Source organism: Lepisma saccharinum, chromosome 3 (assembly GCF_977018435.1).
Source record: "Lepisma saccharinum chromosome 3, izLepSacc3.1, whole genome shotgun sequence".
NCBI lineage: Eukaryota > Metazoa > Arthropoda > Insecta > Zygentoma > Lepismatidae > Lepisma > Lepisma saccharinum.
In genome coordinates this window covers 31,913,696-31,933,196 of record NC_139231.1, presented here as the reverse complement: position 1 = coordinate 31,933,196, position 19,501 = coordinate 31,913,696, and the positions used below count along the sequence as shown (strand labels likewise).

Below are 19,501 nucleotides of genomic sequence, written 5' to 3'. Positions count from 1 at the left end.
AGGTGACTGGTTAATAAATAAATAAATAAATAAACTCAAACAGTAAAGCACCCACACTTTGCAGTATCAACCGCTCCCAAATTCATGATTGTTTCGATTAATTCAGAACACAAACACCAGCAACAAACACTAATTTCCTCACAAATTCTTTCCCCAAATACAAAGCATCCAAACATTATCACTTTGAAAAGGTCTGAAACAACTATTTCCTTAATTTTATCACTAACGGAAGAGAAAATATATTAGTTTAGAAATTACGCTGTGGAATCAGAATCATTACAACAGAAAGAGTATGTATACAATGTTTATGTAATAATGTGCCATAATAATACAAAATGTTCCTTTGTTCTTAATGTGTACAATGTTTATGATTTAGATTGTGATGTTTAAAAATATCAGAAGATAGTCCCTTTTTCAGATACTTTTTTCCCACCCAAATTTCTATTCAAAAGCCATCAATTTATTGAATTTACTTGTAAAACATTTCACTTGAATTACCACGTAAATAATTTGACAGTTGCCAACACTGCAGCTCTCAACACTGGTGCCGTAATTCGAGCTTTGTGCAGACATGCCTCTTCCCAGAAACACAAGAGCGCTCGCCCTTTCCACCTTCGCCTCAACCCCTAATGTCCAATTTTTGACACATTTTAAAATTCGCAAAATACAATATAATTTGTAATTTTAGTTACCTACATGAAATTTACGAGGGTCACTATTTATATTTTGAGCCTTGGCAACACTGATTGAAGTTAGGCGCGATTTGACGTTTGCACGGAATCGTCTGGCATTATTGACCATAACATACTTCAAATGTTTTGTCAATAGCTTCATTTGTGTTGTTTATGTTACCTTGGAGATTGCATGACAACGATAAAATGGAATTAACTCGTGAACGTTTTCGTGTGATGATTTTTTACGATTTTCGACGTGGATTATCAAGACAAGAGTGCATCGATCAACTTACTTCCACATTTGGCGATCAAGCCCCATCCTTTGCCACTGTGAAACGCTGGTATAACGAATTTAATTGTGGCCGCCATTCGCTCACTGAAGAGATTCGCGAAGGTCGTCCAAAATCAGTTGTTGTTCAAGAAAACATTGATGCTGTGCAAAACCTAATACTGCAAGATCGTCATGTGACTTACTGTGAATTTGAGGCAACCATAGGCATTAGTTCCACCAGCATAGCCTATATAAAATATTACATGATCATTTAGCTGTGAGAAAGGTATGTTCTCGTTGGATCCCACACAATTTGACAAAAACTCAAAAAGACGCTTGCGTCAATTGGTGCAAACAAATGCTCAATAAATACAATCGTGGTGCTTCAACACTGAAAATTGTAACAGGTGACGAATCATGGATATATGCATATGAGCGGGAACGTAAACAGCAGTCGACTGTATGGGTGTTTCAAGATGAACCCAATCCAACAAAAGTTGTTCGCACTCGAAGCACATCAAAACAAATGGTTGCCTGTTTTTTCGTGAAAACTGGTCATGTGGCAACTGTGCCTTTAGAGGAACGTAGAACAGTCAACTCTGAATGGTACACAACAATTTGTTTGCCAGAGGTCTTCGGTCAAATACGGAAAACAAACAAACGCCGTTGGATCATTCTTCATCAAGACAATGCCAGCTGTCACACATCTCGTCTAACAACCGACTTTATGAACAGTCAAAAAATCGAATTGATGGGTCATCCGCCGTACAGTCCTGATTTGGCACCCAATGACTTCTTCTTGTTCCCGAATATCAACAATAAATTGCGTGGACAACGATTTTCGTCGGTGGAAGACACCGTTGATGCGTTCAAAAACCATATTATGGAGGTGTCTCAAGAAGATTGGAAAAACTGCTTTGACAAACGGTTCGAACGAATGCAAAAGTGTATTGACCATAAAGGAGAATACTACGAAAAACAAAATGCCAAATTCCTGTTTTTTCATTGTTAGGCTCAAAATATAAAAAGTGACCCTCGTAAAGTAATGATAATGATTTCTTTCCGATATTTTATGATTATTAATTATCAGTAGCCTTGTGATCTTCTTTATGTGCCCATGAAGACACACATTGGTTATTGGTCTGTTGGCAATGTTTCCTTCTGCTTTCTGAGAAGCACTAAGAAGCTCAGCTTTTCTGTGAGGGTTGAGGACCGTACCTCCAACAAGATTTCACATGTCGCCATATGACCCTTTGGGTGCATAGGTTCCCAGTGTCAGCAGTGCATGCAGAGAGTCTGCTGCTTGCAACAGGCTGCTGAAGGAGTTTGAGGCTGTAAAATCTTGTGAAATCGATTGTGATGGAAATTAAATAAAGCTAAAACATTAAATAACATTTTAATAGTGCAAGCAGTGCTTGCATTGCTTGTATTATATCTTCGCCACTGGCTGAAGGCATGCATTCTAAATTTAAGATTATTTTCTCTTCTTCTTCTTCTTTTTTTTTTACGAAAATTAAGACAGTATCTAGAATGTAACTGAAATCCCACACCTTGATGCAATATCTTACACAGTGCATTCTATCTAAATGTCAATTTCATTTCAAACCATTAAGATATAGGTTACCACGAGAAGACTGCTAGGGATCCACTGTGTTCAGGTAGAGTAAGAAAATCTTTAACGTCTGAAGTGTTTTGTAAAGCGAACTAGTATGTAATTTTATTTGAGCATGCCTAAGAGGGATATTTCTTGGTGACGTTGAGAACCATTAAGGAGATAGAAAAAGACTCCAAAGGCTTAGCAATAAAATTGTTGGATAGTCAATTGCATACAGTATCTAAGCTTTTGTTATATAACATAAGCACATGGCGTCAAGCCAACATTTATGGAGGGGGTTACAACTGTGGGTCTTCACTGGAGAAAAAAAAATTCTTTGAATGAATGAAATAAACGGCGTAGCCTTCTAGATGGAATAAGAGTTCAGGCAATACGCAGCCAGTGCTATTGCGCTGTTGCCAAACAAACTGCTAGTGAAAGGAAAAGACTGCAGAATGGCAGAGCCCAGCTTTTTGACAGTCATCTAAGCTAGTAGCACTTTCCTGTTTTCTAGCATGTTTCCCAAGAGATTTGAATAAGTGTTCACCGATTTCTGTTTTTACCGTTTTATAATACGCAACACAACATGCACACTTTAGATTTAGCTGTAAGTTCTCAACTCTGAGAAAACATTGTTTTAGCACACACTTCTTCCAACACCAAATCCTTGAAGTAAGAATACACTTTAAAAATAACATTTCTGCCTCGTGAATGTATTATTTTACCCCTGGTGTCTGTACTACTGGTGCTAGGTTTCAAGTGTGTCATTATTAAATAACACTCATGGAACACACACTATTGCACAAAGGGCTGTATGGAATTCTCTCACAACTGTTCTTGGTGCCGCATGAGTGAACGATAAGGGAATAATTTTACACCAACCTTGCTATGAAAAGCCTGAACTCAAGACCTGCAATGTTCGAGAACGCCAACGACAATGAAGGGTCATTGTGTATATTGAGATGAATTTAACACCATTGTTTTCCAAGACAGAACAACTCAGCTGTAGAAAAAAAACAGACCGAAGGAAAATGAAAGGGTCATTGTTTTGTGTGTGTTGCAATGTGTGGTTTCCCAGTGTTTCTTCAAGAAATGATAATTCTGGCTGTACGCAATGGAAATTTATGGGACTTGGGACAGTCAGGTTCAAAATGTCTTGTCCCAACACCCAACAGTGGTGTGACGAACTCCCAGTCATTGTTGTAGGTTTCCGTGACCGTGTTATGCTACTAGTAGCTCCCAAATTGATTGATTTGCTATATTTTATTCACTTTTTTGTGCCACTTTTGGCTAATTTGCGAAGATGAGGATTGAGTGAAGATATGATGAAATTGATGAACTAACAAACATCCATGCCCAGGACAGGATTCGAACTTGGGACCCCTGGCACTGTAACGCGATGTGCTAACCACTCTGCCACGGGGGCTGGCATAGTTCCCAAATTTCCTGATGATGGTGATAATATTAACCCTCCGTTGCTCGCGTGGCATCTACGAGATGCCAGAGAGTCTATCAGTAACGATAACTTCTGAAATGAGGTAGCTCGGGTATTCCCCAGCCCTGTACCTTTCTGGTATGAGCAAATGATTATTCAGAACAAACGACAGTTCAACTTTGTGCGGTGAGAAGTTATTAGTGATATTGTCTGCACCAAGTCTCTCAGATGCCACGCGAGTACTCGTGTTACAAAATCTGTTATAAAACAAGAGTTCTAGAAACAAGAAGGCTAAGTCGTAGTTATTGTGTCTTATTTATAAGCTAAAATTATATAGTCTTCTTACAGATGGACCGCAAAAGGCTTTATAATCCTTTGGATGTAGGTTTTGTATTTTAGAACACTCAATAAATATTTGATGCATTTGTGTCCAAAACAAATAATGTGTTTTATCCAACTAAAAATGTAAGCTTTTGTTGTGTATTGCTCGAGTTTTGTATTTTTATTAAATATGTAGATACAGTAGAGTGTCGATTATCCGAACGTCGGTCAACCGAACGACCACTTAACCGAACTGTGTACTCGCTCGCACCTGTTACTCTCCCACCCTACCGTCCATCATTCCCCTCACTCCCAAACCAAGTTTCCCACAGTAGTCGCCGCACTGAGCCACCGCTGGCGGAACATTGCTTCTAATGGGGCCTTCATAAAGCGCTGCTGACCGGCCAAGCCGCCAGTCGCTGTGTTTCAACAATCAGCACACTTCTGTCGGTGTATGTATTGTTCATGCAAAATGCGTATGTAATATGTACATATTTTTGTTTAATAAACTGTACCACATACCATATATTCCTACTAAAGTTGCCTTTGTACGTTACTTTGTAATACTTAAAGAGATGCCTGTTTTTATGAATAAATTTACTGTACAGTACTTCTTTTTGGCAAATAAACATGTACAGTTCGATTATCCGAACAACCCAGTTTTCCGAACACCCATGTCCCCCAATTACTTCGGATAATCGACGCTCTACTGTATTGTATTTTAGAACACTCAATGAATATTTGTTGCATTTGTGCCCAAAACAAATAATGTGTTCTATTCAAGTAAAAATGTAAGTTTTTGTTGTGTATTGCTCGAGTTTTGTATTTTTATTACAGATGTAGGTTTTGTATTTTTTTAATAAATATATTGGTTTGAAAAACAATTGTGTTCATGCTTCGGTTCATCTTGACTTACTTGACTTAATTCCTGTTGTTCCCTGTGGAACATAGGGCATCAACAAAGCATCTCCACCTGGTCCTACTGACGGCAATTCTCTTCACTGCATTCCAGCCCTTTCCTTCCTCCAAGGCCTCAGCGTGAACAGATCTTCGCCACGTCTGTCTAGGCCTCCCTCTTTTCCTTCTTCCTTGCGGATTCCAGTCTTTTATTCTCCAAAGTTCTTGGTTTTGACTCACTTCTGGCCAAAAGATATTCAAAATTTTTCTCAGGCAGCGATTGATAAAGGTCTGTAATTTAGAGGTAATCGTTTTTGTTACTTTCCATGTCTCAGACCCATATAACAGTACAGACTTAACATTACTTCGAAAAATACGAAGTTTGGTCTTCATAGATATCTTCTTGTTTTTCCATACTGGATAGAGCCTCACAAAGGTACCTTTTGCTTTTTGGATTCGTTGAGAAACATCCTGTGGTCTTTTGCCACCACACTACCCAGGTAAGTAAAGCTATCCACATTTTCAATAATCTCTTCACCAATATTAAACGGGTCTGCTTTTGTGGCGTTAATGCTCAGTGCCTTGGTCTTCGTGGAGTTAATCACAAGTCCTGCTTTTATTGCACTTTCTATCAGATCTGCTAGTTTTGTTTGCATATCACCATGTGCTTCAGATAAGAAGCACAAATCGTCTGCAAAATCAAGGTCTTCTAGTCTGTTATTCAATCCCCATTGGATACCACGTCTTTTCCCGCTTATTACATTTCGCATCACTGCATCGATCACAATCAGGAACATTGTAGATGATAATATACAACCTTGCCTCACTCCAGACTGCACATCTATTGGTTCAGATACACAGCCTTCATGTATAACTCTACATGTATAATCACGATAAGTTTCTCGGATAAGATCAAGAATTTTTGTGGGCACTCCATATCGTTTCACTTCCTTCCACATTGCATTTCTGTTGACCGAGTCAAATGCTTTCTCGAAGTCAACGAAAACTGTATAGAGACGAGATGACCATTCTATACATTGCTCCAAAATTATCCGCAAGGTGTTAATTTGATCAATTCGGTTCATCTGAACCACAATAATCTTAAAGAAAATAAAATGTTTTCAACGCAGGTCATCGCATGTGTCTGTCAATGCCATGCGAGCATCGGTGTTAGGAAAATTGGTGCGAGGAAGGGAGGGTTAAGTACCACACATAATATTCTGTACATTATTAAGAAACTGAGAAGGATTGGATGTAAAGGAGTGACCTTCTTTGAAGGAATTTAAATATCCAACTTCTCTTCCATGTAGGCTAGTACATTCCTGGGTTGCATTCTTGCCAGGTCCTGGCACCCAGACTCATATGGGTTTCTGATTAATCTTATCATATCACCATTCATCCCCAACATTGCAATTAGCTAAAAGTAACAGAAAATCAACATGCAATAACCTAATTCAAGAAGAGAATGATATTACTGTGAATATTAAAATACAAAGATAAAACAATTGTAAATTACCTTTGTTGAATCCATATCCAAATTCACTGAGGACCTTCGGAAAAATTGTGGGTTCTGCTTTACTGGACATAACAGTGCACAAAATAACCTGCAACAAAAATTAATATAAGTGGAACTAGTAATGTTTAACTATCAAAAATATTACAAATTAAACCTATAGATAACATAATATAGATAATGTAAGGTGTGGTATGTGTGAGAGGGAGGATTATGTGCCTAAATAGCATTTAGCCTTTTATTATGTGCAAATCCATCTGTTCACATGACATTCCCACTGATTTGGCTAAACAATTTTCCCGAACTTTTCTGGGTATTTTCGCATAACTTTCCAGACCATATTTTCAATGCTCTAATACAGTGGATCCTTGATAACTCGAACTTGGAGGGGAACAAGAAAAAATCGAGGTATCAAGGATTTCGACTTACCAAGGTTCGAGTTATTGAGGGTCAAAATCGCTGAATTCGAGTTACAGAGGTCTAAACACATTAACAATGATGGTAACATACATGGCAGGGTGGGGGAGTTCAAGTCCCGACACGATTGTTGATCACCTGACATTGTACGTACGCACCCTACGCTTCAACTTATTGAGGTCCGTGCAACTAAAACTTTGAGTTATAGAGGTGATTAGAATTTAACTTCGACTCATAGAGGTTTTTCATACTCTACCTTCGAGTTATTGAGCTCGAACGCATCCCATACACTGTACAAAAATTCGTCTTATCAAGGATTTATTAGAGTTGTTGAGGTAAAATTAGTATTGAGTGTTATGGACAATTCAAGGGGATTCAACTTATCAAGGAATTCAAGATGTTGAGGTTCGAGTAATCAAGGTTCCACCGTATACTAATATACACATGTTAATGAAATATTCAAGTGTATTCAATATTGTAGTAAATATGAAGAAAAATAAAAATGCTAAAATATTAAAATATCTACAATAAAGAACCTTGTTGGGGAAAATGTGAAATGTTTTTAATAGGACTGAGTCGATATTGATGCTGAAATATCAGTATCAGCCAATATCAGTGTAGTGGTACTAGTGGCGAAGCGTAGAGTTGCTTAAAATTGTAAAAAGAAAAAGATGGGGGGGGGGATGTCATGGAGAGTGGTTCAATGTCTCTCCCGGCCGCTTCTATACTTGCCAGTGGCGTGACGTTTTCAAAAGTGTTGTTACCGGACATCAGTACGATACTTATGTCTTAGACATTCTCCTCCCGCCCAGCAGATGTTATCGATCTAGATTTTTTTTTTCAACCCCTGATTTATGCACGCACCTCCAGAAAGAACTACCAATCATGAGACATCGCGAAAATCCAACGAATAGTGATCAAGCCCTGTTGTCAATTCTTCATCACTTTTTTCTAAATTTATTTATTTATTTTGCAATGAGTTGAAAAGGGCTAGAAAAACCCCATAATTTTCAGGTCAGTATGACGTTTGTGTCGTGAGCAGATGACAGGATTCCGCACTTTCAGCGACTGTCAGTTTGGTACGTTCTACTGTTGCCAACTTAGTTTTTTTTAGCAAGACTTCCTTGCACTGAGGAAAACACCATTGTTATCTGTTGTCCAACTAAAGGAATGGTTGTAGTTAATTCCAGTCTTGGCTTTCTAGATAAATGAATTTCTGACACCTGTATGTGCAAGTAAACATAATTTAAATTTTGGATATTTTCATCTCATTTGTTCTGCTCTATGTTAATCGTGATGGTGAGAATGTATGGAGAATGAATTAAAGAGGATCAGGAAACATTGACATGACCACAATTAGGTCACCTGGCTTCATAACGTGTTAGGATGACAATTACGGGACTTTCGAGAAAAAACATAGGTAAAGTTGACCTTCGAGAAACAAAACATAGGTAAAGGTGACCTATCTCATTCAGTGTGAATACTTCGCATCCTAGTTTGTTCTACCCACCTTTACGTGATAATAGAACATAGGATCCTTGTTTGGGACCCTTCTATGATGGCAAAATGAAAGGTTACCATGTAACATATAAACAGGTTAATGTAGTTGTAGTTAATAAATGTAGTTGCTTGAGAGAATATAATCCCAATTTTTAGGCACAATTTAGCTCTTTTCTGCCAATCCAAAGTGACAGAACAACACTGGCCTGTTCTGCCAGACGTAAAACAGACATGGCCCCCGCAATAACCCCTAAAACCAAAAAAAGTCTTTCCTTGCATTGTACTCTCATTGACCGCTCTCTTCTCTTCTTATCCCTTCAGGGTAAACAAAACTGCCAACCTCTTCGCTTGTGTCGGCTGCATAAAAAAATGTCTGCTACTATTCGACGACAGTGTTAACGCATTAAATAGTGGCCGCAGTGGCTCAGTCGGTAATGCGCCTGACTATCATGCTCAAGGTCCTGGGTTCGATCCCCGGCCAGTTCAAATCCTGGAACTTTTCTAACGTTGGAAGCAGCTCCGGTAACCACCCAGCATCAAATGACATGGGTACCTGGGGCAAACCCTGGGGAGTAAAGGCGGTCAGGGGCATGATGCTGATCACATCACCCCCACTCATGACCAGATCAAGAAAGTGTGGGGCGTTACCCCCCACCCCCTATATGCCTTCATGGCATGGTCCTAAGCACAGGGGAGCACTTTACCGTTTTTTTCAACAACTTTTATTTTTAAAAAAAAATTGCTGTCACTTACCACTGATACTTGCAAAGGAAAATAGAGTTGAAAACATTTTAAAAATTATTGTTATAAGAAGGAAACATGAAAGACCAAAAGTGGGTCCTACCTTACCGATGATTACATCTTCACTCAATTAAGAACTCGATTGTTCTTGCATTTCAGTCCAGCACTTCTTGCATAAATCTGATCGCTGCACACGACACGAATCACAAACAAAGCTCTACCGCCACAAACCTCGCGCTCCGAGCCACGCTCCCTTGTAGCGTCCTGAGCAGGAGGCAACTTTTCACAGAGAGGGAACAAGCGAGGGAATCCCTGTTCATGATAAAAATAAATTATTCTGTTTCCAGTGAAAGTAAAACTACTTTGTAAATATAAGGCACAACTAGCATTTTAATTTACATAATTTCGTACGAAGACTTACTTTACAAATATAAGTTCTTTAGACTTTCTGTTTACGCTACGGTGTTGGGTGAATCGACAAGACCATCAGCACTCTGACCAGAAAACAAAGTCAGAACTACAGTACTAGGTAATTTTCAATTTCACTTACACTTGTCAATGAAAGGAAGGAAAACCTAAGGTTCGTACAAAATATGGAGAATGTACAATGAAATAGAAATCTCTCTGCACAAACACAGGCTAATGTTTATACAAAATGCTGGTACACCACAAATTTCCAACCCTGGAAGAAATGCAGTGTTGCTGATATTCTGTTCGTCCTAGTGGGTAACACCGCGAGGCCGGCCTCACGAGCACGTTATAAGCATACGTACAGTACTCGTAAGATTAGGCTTCCCGCATATACGACCGTACGGCAGAATGTGAAGAGAAGAGGCCCCAGCAAATGTGCCTCACTCCGTGGAAAGTTCCTATACTGGACAGGGTTAGATTTTTTTTGTAATTATCATAAATGAAAATTAAAAACTTTTGCATTGCATTACATATGTTTTGATGAAATAAGTAAATACACCTTTAAAAGAGTAATGGCATGCGTAGGGCCGGCCTCCTGGCCTCATAGGATGCTTCGCCACTGAGTGGTACAAGAAAATATTGGGATTTTATATTGATACCTGCCGAAACTTTTCCAGCATTTTGGTCAGAAATGTACAACACTTTCACGGAGTCTAATTATACTGGAAGTTACGCAAAATTTGAAATTTCCATTGATTTTGTGGAAAAACTGTATTTTGTGATTACATAGCACGTATTTTTTTTAATATTTTAAAGCAAATCTATGGTAAATTGACACTTATAATTGGAGTTGAATGATCACACACTAATATTAATAAATATTTTGAACATCTCTAAGCCTGACAAGCACAAAAGACCTCTCAATTTCACTGGCTTTACAATTTTTTACAAAATACCCTGACATTTCCATGGCCTCCTAAGCTGATTGGCCAAACTTTTCCAACACTTCCAGGTCAGCAGACTATATGGCTGTTGGAATTGCTCTGGATGATGCTACGATTATGTAACATCACATGGTGAAAATTGTCTCATATAAAATTATATTGGTATTTAATTATTCATGTCCTGTGAAATTCATTGATTGATTTGTTGTTTTAAGTCCACTTTATGCACAGAAAGGCTAATCGGGACTGGACCTACAGTTTAAAGTGCCTATACCGGGTATCGGACCCAGGAACCTTTGATTACAAGGCAATGACGTTATCACTATGCAATCGGGGAGACCTATGTCCAGTGGAAGAACAATCATATTCAAATAATAAAAAAATAAATAATAATCCATGGTACAACAGCCTGTTAGTGCCAGAGCCCACCTACAGACTGCTGGCCTCACTGGCCAATCAGTTACGGGGTAACGTGTGATCAGCAACGATGTACCGGCAGTCGTTGTTGTAGGTTTTCATGACTGGGTTACGCTACTGATTTGTAGCTCCCCAATTTTGTCACGATGGTGAGAGGTCACCGGTCCCATTCACAGGCCAAAATCTCAGGAGAAAAGTTGTTATGCTTTCCCCCCCGGAGACTAGAACCTCGAATTCAAATAGAAAGAAGAAAAGAAACCTATGTGAGTGATCCAGTTACACTTGTAATCAGCATACATACTGCAGAAAAAGGAAATCATTTCAAGCAGGGACTGCACATCAACCCAACAATATACTACACATTATTACTGTGAAAACAATGTGGAAAAACATTTCTGCTGTAATTTGAAATTTTTGTAAAATGTGTGTCAGGTCAGCAATTGAATGTAAACAGCTTCACACATATAAATTCGAACAATACTGGCGGCTGTTGACCCACTGTACCCCTTTCAGAATTACATCGTATTTTTTATTAATCCACACATTCAGTGTTTTACGTAATATAAAAGTGGTTCCAGCGTTAGGAAAGCACAAATAACGGAGATATTTTATCCCAAAGCATGGCCCACGAAAGTAAAAACCTGCAATTTCGAAGTACTTTTACTACTTTTTGTTAGTAAAAAACTGTTTGCATGCACAATAAAATAGCAAAAGAACACGTTAGAAATAACTATCAGTACCAAACCTAGGAATCCTAACCTAACTACATAAAATTATAGCCGCTGTTGTGGAATGTCATCTTGGGTGCTATATTCACTTGCGTGAAGCTTTCAGGCTGTTCTGCTTCACTGTAAAGTAAAACGCTTAGGTAACAGACATACTTTACTTCAGAATAATACATTTCTGCGAGATAAAAATAACTGAAAACGTTCATAAACAACAAAATCTTCATAAACCATGCAAATATTTCATTTTTTAAACCCTCACTTACATGGCATATATGATAGAACCAGTGAAGTATACTGGGTTAAGAACCTGGGCTATCGCACCATATCATAGTGTTCGAATGGACAAAAATTTGCTGGTGGGGGTGTTTTTGTTTTTTTAACTAATTCGCAGTAGCGGGTTGAAGTGATGTGACTCGGTGATTAAAAATATATGTACCTCATAAATAAAACATGGAAATATACACTTTCAGTAAGGAAAGGATTTCAAGAATTTCATTCTTATTTGCATAAATGAGAAGCCCATATTGTGAAATATTATGTAGGCCTATATACGAGAATAAAAATAACATTTCAACCTATCTATTTTCAAGATTTTAAGTTTGGGTACTCCTTGTTGGCGCAGTAATAACATCGTTTCCTTGAAACTAAGGGGTCCCGGGTTCAATGCATGGTGGTTTGGTTTAGATACCACTTTAACTGTAGGTCTGATCCCCATTAGCTTATCTGTTCAAAAAGTGGACATACAAGAAAAATCCACAACGATTTGGAGCTTATCGTAATTCGTAAGCCGAAAAGACAGCTTGTTAATTATGTCCCTCATTTCAGTTCACTACACAACACACATCATTCACAAAAATAGAATCCACTCACTACTGTATTCACACGCTGCCTCAAAATAAATTCCATGCACCAAGACCACTCGACGCGATCTAGACTAGAACTGGTCCTTGTCATTTCGGTAAACCATTCCCGCTCAGCCAACAATTTTCTACTCCCCACTGTATCTCTAGTTGTTTGAAGGTCAACAACCTCTTTTTCAACTCCTCTGCAAGCCTTCAATTATGTTCTTGTCCCTGCCACATGACACTTTCCCCTCTCCCCATTCCTGGAAGATTACATGTTGGGAAAAATTGGTTTGCAACATTGACCCAGACTGTTGAGGAAGTTCAGAGGGTTTTTTTCCAGCCATATGCAACCCTGTTCTCTCTCCTGTAACAGTTTGACTCCACAATTCCCCGATCCTGGGGAAATTACATGGTGGGAAAAATTGGTTTGCAACATTGATCAGAGCTCTGTCAAGCTTACCCGTCACCCACGTCGAGTTGCCTGCCAGCTGGGCCAGCCGTCTTGCTAATTCAAAGAAAGCGGGCAATGTTTCCAACTTCAAAGAAATAGGTTCATCTTCTTATTGAAATGAAAAATTTTGATGCACATTTTTTGATAGATATTTTTTTCTGTATTTTATTCCCCCAAGTCTGGGCTTCACAGATAGCCTAGATAACCCCGAATATACGCCTCTAGATACAACAATTTTAACTATCAACGTTTAATAAAATGATATTTCTCAATTTTTTTCCTTCTAAATGTTATAGTAGGGATTCAGGAATAAATAAAAAAAAACATGCATTCTTAAAAAGTTATTACGGTAACAGTTTGATAAAAGCAAAACACATTTCTTCAATTTTACAGGAGAAAGTACTTACGGAACTGAGTTTCTGTAGACTTTAGAAAGGTTGTGGAAGTGTTTTCTCCACTCGTTCAATTCATTCGGCCGGTAAAACATGTATTTTTCGACATTAATATCTCTGTGATGCAGAAAACCTCTTGCCTCCATTACCTTCGACTACGTGAACCAAATGTTCTGTGCGTTCGATGACGTAAACCCCGGTCAGTGGTTCCAACGATGCCTTCGTTTTCCCGGAACATGACAATTTTAACTATGTTTGCCTAACCTAACAGAACCTAACCTAACCTCGCCATGAATAGTTCGTGGGGCTATCCGTAAATGGTTTGTGGTGCTATGCGTGCATGGTTCATGGGGTTTTGGAAACCGGAAAAAATACAAAATTATTAACACGAAAGTACGAATTTTTTGGTTAAGATGGTTTGAAACACTTCATACCTACAGATGATAGACAACGCTAGTAAAGATTTGCCCGCCATATTGCGTGTAACGGAAGCGAAAAAGCAACAAACAATAAATACTCGTAATGTGAAAAATTACAATTATTTCAGTGAAAAAAGCAAAATCCCACCTTAAATAATGTTTTACCTATATCAAACTGTTACCGTTATTACAAAACCAAAGGTAACATTTTCGTATCTGCAAAACGTATATCTTCAATTTTACAGGAGAAATTACTTACTGAATGCAGTTTATTTATAATTGTGGAAGTTCGGGGAAGTGTTTTCTTGCATCGTTCATTAAATTTTGCCCGTAAATCATCTATTTTTCAATATAAATGTGTGACCGATGCACGAAAGCTCTTGCATCCATTTACTTCCAGGTGGATGTAGCCTGTGTGTGATGACGTAATCCCGGTCAGTGTTATCAAACACGTGTTTTTGTAACTGAAGAAGGTACGTTTCCGCAAATGGTTTGTGGGGCTATGTGTCATTGGTTCGTGAGGCTATGCAAGAATGGTGTATGGAGCTACGCATATTTTTTTCGAAATCAATTTTTAACTATTGTAACCTAAAGGTGACCCTACCTAATATAACCTTACCGGAAATGGTTCGTGGGGCTATTAATGAATGGTTTGTGGGGCTTTCCGTGCATGGTTTGTGGGGCTATCCGTGAATGGTTCGTGGGGCTTTCTGTGAATGGTTCGTGGGGTTTTCGAACCTGGAAAAAAATAGAAAATCAGTAACACAAAAGTAGGTACTTTTCGAAGAAGGAGGTTGCAACACTGCATAATAACTGATAATCGACAACGCTAGTCAATATTTCTCCGCCATATTGCGTGTAAAGCAAGCGAAAACGAACAAACAAGAATTACTAGATATGTAGAAAGTTGAGATTATTTGCATGAAAAAACTAAATGCCACCTTTAAGAATCCTTAGGAATGCAGAATACGTAAGTATCAATGTGAAAAAGAAGAAAATAAAGGAATTTCAGACGTTTGGTGGTTACTGAAATTTTACGGAAAGTACTTACGGAATTGCGTTCTTGAGGACTTTCTGAAGCCGGGGAAATTGTTTTTCGAATCGTGAAACTTATTTGGCCTGTAAGTAAGGTGACATTTTTCGTCATTCATGCATCACGATTGTAAGATAGCTCGTGCTGCCATTACCGTCGAATCAAATGTTCCGTGCGTTCGATTATGTAACCCCCTGTCAGTGTAGCAACCACGCGGTAGTTTTACAAGATGACGTGAGAGCGTTTTTTTTTTTTCCAATTTGAGGTAAGACTCTAGTTTACGTCCTTTTCCTACGGAATACGTGTCATATATCGTTGGAAAGATTATTTTATAAGGAATTCAACAACGTAAATCCCAAGGCGAGGAAAAATTTCCTGAAGGAGTAAATCGAGAAAAACCGATGTTGTCCGGATATGCGTAATTGAACGTACTGAGGAATTCTTTAGATGATGAAGCACATATTTAGGGGTGAAATGTGCTAATGGAACCTAACCTAACCTCGTAGGCATACCTCGACCCCATGAATGGATAGTGGGGCTATCGTGAACAGAAAGTGTAAAAAGAAAAAGGTACTTACCCGAAGAGATGCCGGATGAGAAGCAATCACCATGCAGATAAGGATGTAAAGTAGAGTCTAGCCTCAATTTTCGCTTAGAAACCTTTTGTGAATAGTTTGTGCGGCATTTATCGGTTCATAAGTTTGGAAACACTGCACATCAGCTGACGATAGACAACGCGAGTCAGGATTTGCCCGCCGAATTAGCAACGACCAATAAATGATTATAATGTTAAAAATAACGCTTTTTTCATGGAAAAAAAGAGATCCCCAGCTTGAAAAATGTTCCGGTATGCATATGAGGTAAGTAGAAATGATTTTTATTTGAAAATAAACGAGTTTAATGTGTCTCCGGCTTATACAACTGGAACCGTACTTTCTCGTCTTTTCTCCTGTAAATTTGAAGAAATCCATCTCCCACTTATACAACCGTTACCCCTTTCGGTTGTCGTGGTCCGTGTACATTTCATGGTAAATATGCGATATCGCCTGGACGGATTTCTTCAAATTTACAGGAGAAAATACTTACTGAAATGAGTTTCTTTAGCATTCTGGACGTTCTTGGAGGTATTTTCTTTCACGGAAAGTAAAAACTTCGTAGTTTAATGCTGCCGAACAAGAATTAATCACTTTTTACGTAAGAAATTGGCATTGCCTGCCACATTACGCCGTTGTTTCCATTATGTGCGTGCAGATGGTGAGAGCGTTGAAAGTCACGCGATCTCTGCAGTGTTTCCAAACGTGCCTTCTTTATACGAAAATTTCAATTTTTAACTATGTTTGCCGTGCTTTCTTTTTTCGATGAATTTAGGGGTGAAATGAGTGCTAATGGAACCTAACCTAACAGGCCTAAGCTAACCTTGTGTGAATGGTTTGTGGGGCTATCCGTGGATGGTTTTTGGGGCTAACGTCAATGGTTTGTGGGGCTACCCATGAATGGATTTTGGGGCTAACGTCAATGGTTTGTGGGGCAAACGTGCATGGTTTGTGGAGGTAAACATGAAAGAAAAAAAAATTAAATAGTATGTAATTTTCCGTCATGAAGGTTTGATACACTGCTTGCGCACTGAAAATCGACAAAACACAAGCTGGCACGTCATGACACGCGATGATCCATTACGAGTGCACGCCATATTGTCTATTACAGAAGCGGACCAAGACAAATAATCAATCGTAATATGAAAAGTTGACAGTATTTTATGAAAAAAGGCATAACTTCACCTTAAAGAATGTTCCGCAAGGCAAAATAGGTAAGTACCAGTGGTAAAATTAAGGAAATAAATGAGTGAAAGGTGTCCGGGCGTTATCGCATATTTACCAATTTCATATTTGTTGTCCCCTTGCACTTCATGCAAGTTACACATGTTCAAATTATGGGTACGGAACAGGAGTTTCATTGTGATTTTATTCAGCTTATTCATTAATACACCATTCATTCTCATCAACAATCTGATTATCCTAGAAAAATCGCGACGTAAAAATAAACATAAATACACAAGGTGACTATGGGAGGGAATCGCCTCACTCAACTACATCACATCTGTGTACACATACCAACGCATATTCCGTGAGCATTACGAAAAAACTTGCAAATAGTTGATTGTTATTAAACACAACATAAACAAGAGCCAGCTGCAAATTACCTGTAAGATTCGATACATTCGGTTCACGACATTCAACTGTTTGTTTTTCTTACCTCGAATGTCAAGGCTGTAGTGATGTCTATGCTGCAGTGTCACCCGAACGTATCACGTAAGCTTGCTTGCTTTCTTTATTGTGGCTCACACCGCCTATCCTTTGCGCGTATCACGTAGGCAGCGAAGAATCAACTGGAAGTGCGATTTCAACCTTGAGTAAAGCCGCACTACGTCCGTTCATGTCATCAGATTTTTTTTTTCCGCTCAGGGGAAATCCCTTCAACTTTCCAGATAAATTAGTACTCGGTGTAGAGGGATCCCCCGCATATGATGATTGTCCTAATTCAGATGTGCGAAGCATGAAACAGTTGGGACACGTTGCCGGGGTCGCCGTCCATCAACGAAATATATTTTGTAAAGTTTCCGGTTAGGGAAATGTAGTATTGTGGTTTATAATTTTCCCCGCTATTGGGTCAATATGTACTCACACATATTTCCTTTTACTGAGGTGGAGCACAAAAATAAAAAAAAATAAAAATGAAAGTTGTCAGATTTATCGTCTTTATGCTCAGAGAGGCCTGATATCCAAACAAGTAAGTTTACAGTTGCCTCTACTGGGTATCGAATCCCGGTTCCCTTGATTACAAAGACAACAGCGTGGCCACTACTCATTGAGGATATTCTGTAAGCGCAGGTGGTAAGTCATAAAGGCTTGTGTACACACACACACACACACATGTACACATGCATATAGTTGTGTATATATATATATATATATATATATATATATATATATATATATTAAGGGTGTGCGGGACAGAATTTTTCAGGTCGGGACGGGAAATATTTTAAATCCCGACATTCGGGACGGGAAAAGTTCTCAATTTCGCGACAAAGTTGGGAAATTTTCGGGACGGGAAATGTTCGAAATTTCCCGAAGCTCTTGAAATCTCGAATTCTACACGTCATTTTCACATTAAGTGGTTATTTTTGCATTTCTGGTACAGAAACTAACAATTTCCGATAAGTTCCAGACATTTGCAATGCAGAAAATGTCGAGAATTAACGACTTTTTAAAATAACCATTCGGTATTTCCCGACTGCTCGGGATCCCGAAAAGTCGGGAAGTCATTTCCCGAAGTCTGGATCGGGACGGGAGTTCCCGACTTTTCGGGATTCCGCACACCCCTAATATATATATTTAACTACATTTTTCTTTCATTTTTTTTTTAATTTTAAATTTTATAATTGACTTTAATACAGCACGTCATTTCACTAGTCGTCAATCTAGTCGCTTTAGTAACATGAGACACAAGGAAAGGAGAACAACACCGTGTTAACGAAAGTATAGCTTTCCGTTTCGTGAAATTTTCCATTTCGAGCCCTACTAATAGATAATCATTATTTGAATAGTATTTATTTCTATACGATCTAATATACACCAAAATAAACCAAAACTGAAGACTCCACACCAAATTAGTTCTCCACTTGTTCCCATGATTAGTGGAAATATGAACACCTAGGATCACTAGCGTATGAAGTTTTTCTTTTTTTTTCCAGAGGGAGCTGGAATTGTACCAGTGGAGTTGTATGGTATGAGTTGGTGTTTTGAGTCAACTTTATGCGCTGTACCAATTTTAGCGGCAAGGGGGTCAGTTGCCCTCCCCAATTTTCGCCGCGTTTGCCTCCGCACTATAGTAAAAATACTGTCTTTGCCCTTTCCCTGGTTTTGGAACACAATCGCCGCCACTGACTCAGTATATTTTAGTGATAAATCAAAATTTATCACTATTTATTTAACACTATTTAATGTACATGTCATTTTGCAAAGAACGGAGGCAAATAGAAAGTGCAAGGATATGTTATTTTGTTCATACGATAACCTGAAAGATCATTTGGTCTGTTCATTCAAGCAAAGGAAGCCCCCAGCATTCTTCAAGACAGCATTTCACTACCGTACAGGAGAAATTGCTGACGCAGATTATTATGTACTGGTACTCGCTTTTTATACAACTGAAAGTAGCTCAGTCAAACTACTATAACTTGAACAGAAAATTACAAGCTACTTCGCAAAAAATGTCACGAGCTTAAAATGTGGTGAAAAGTATGTTATATTAAGTAGAAATTAATTCTGTAAAAATCTAAGCTTAAATTGGAAAGCAATTTCAGGCAAGAATATTCTCAAAATTATCTTAATATAGGTAATAACATTAAAGAATAGACCAATTGGAAATTGGTATTGGAAATCTCACCACTTTGATCAATCCCTACCTTCCTTCATTTATTAATAAATGGAAATAAAAT

General features: G+C 38.4%; 1 protein-coding gene across 2 annotated transcripts in view; it reads right to left on the bottom strand.

Moving 5' to 3' along the window:
• The window catches only part of LOC145985736 (cotranscriptional regulator ARB2A homolog), a 96,341-nt gene extending 79,030 nt beyond the window's left edge, over positions 1-17,311 (bottom strand). The window contains exons 1-2 of one of the 2 annotated variants that reach the window (XM_083119796.1): positions 17,257-17,311; positions 6,709-6,796 (exon numbers count right to left, since the gene is read on the bottom strand). In XM_083119796.1, the coding sequence (XP_082975922.1) occupies positions 6,709-6,778 (70 nt within the window). In that variant the 5' untranslated portion in view covers positions 6,779-6,796; positions 17,257-17,311. Of the gene's footprint in view, positions 1-6,708; positions 6,797-17,203 lie in introns of both variants that reach the window. The other variant, XM_083119795.1, reaches the window with a different exon arrangement.
• Between the last annotated feature and the right edge of the window lie 2,190 nt (positions 17,312-19,501).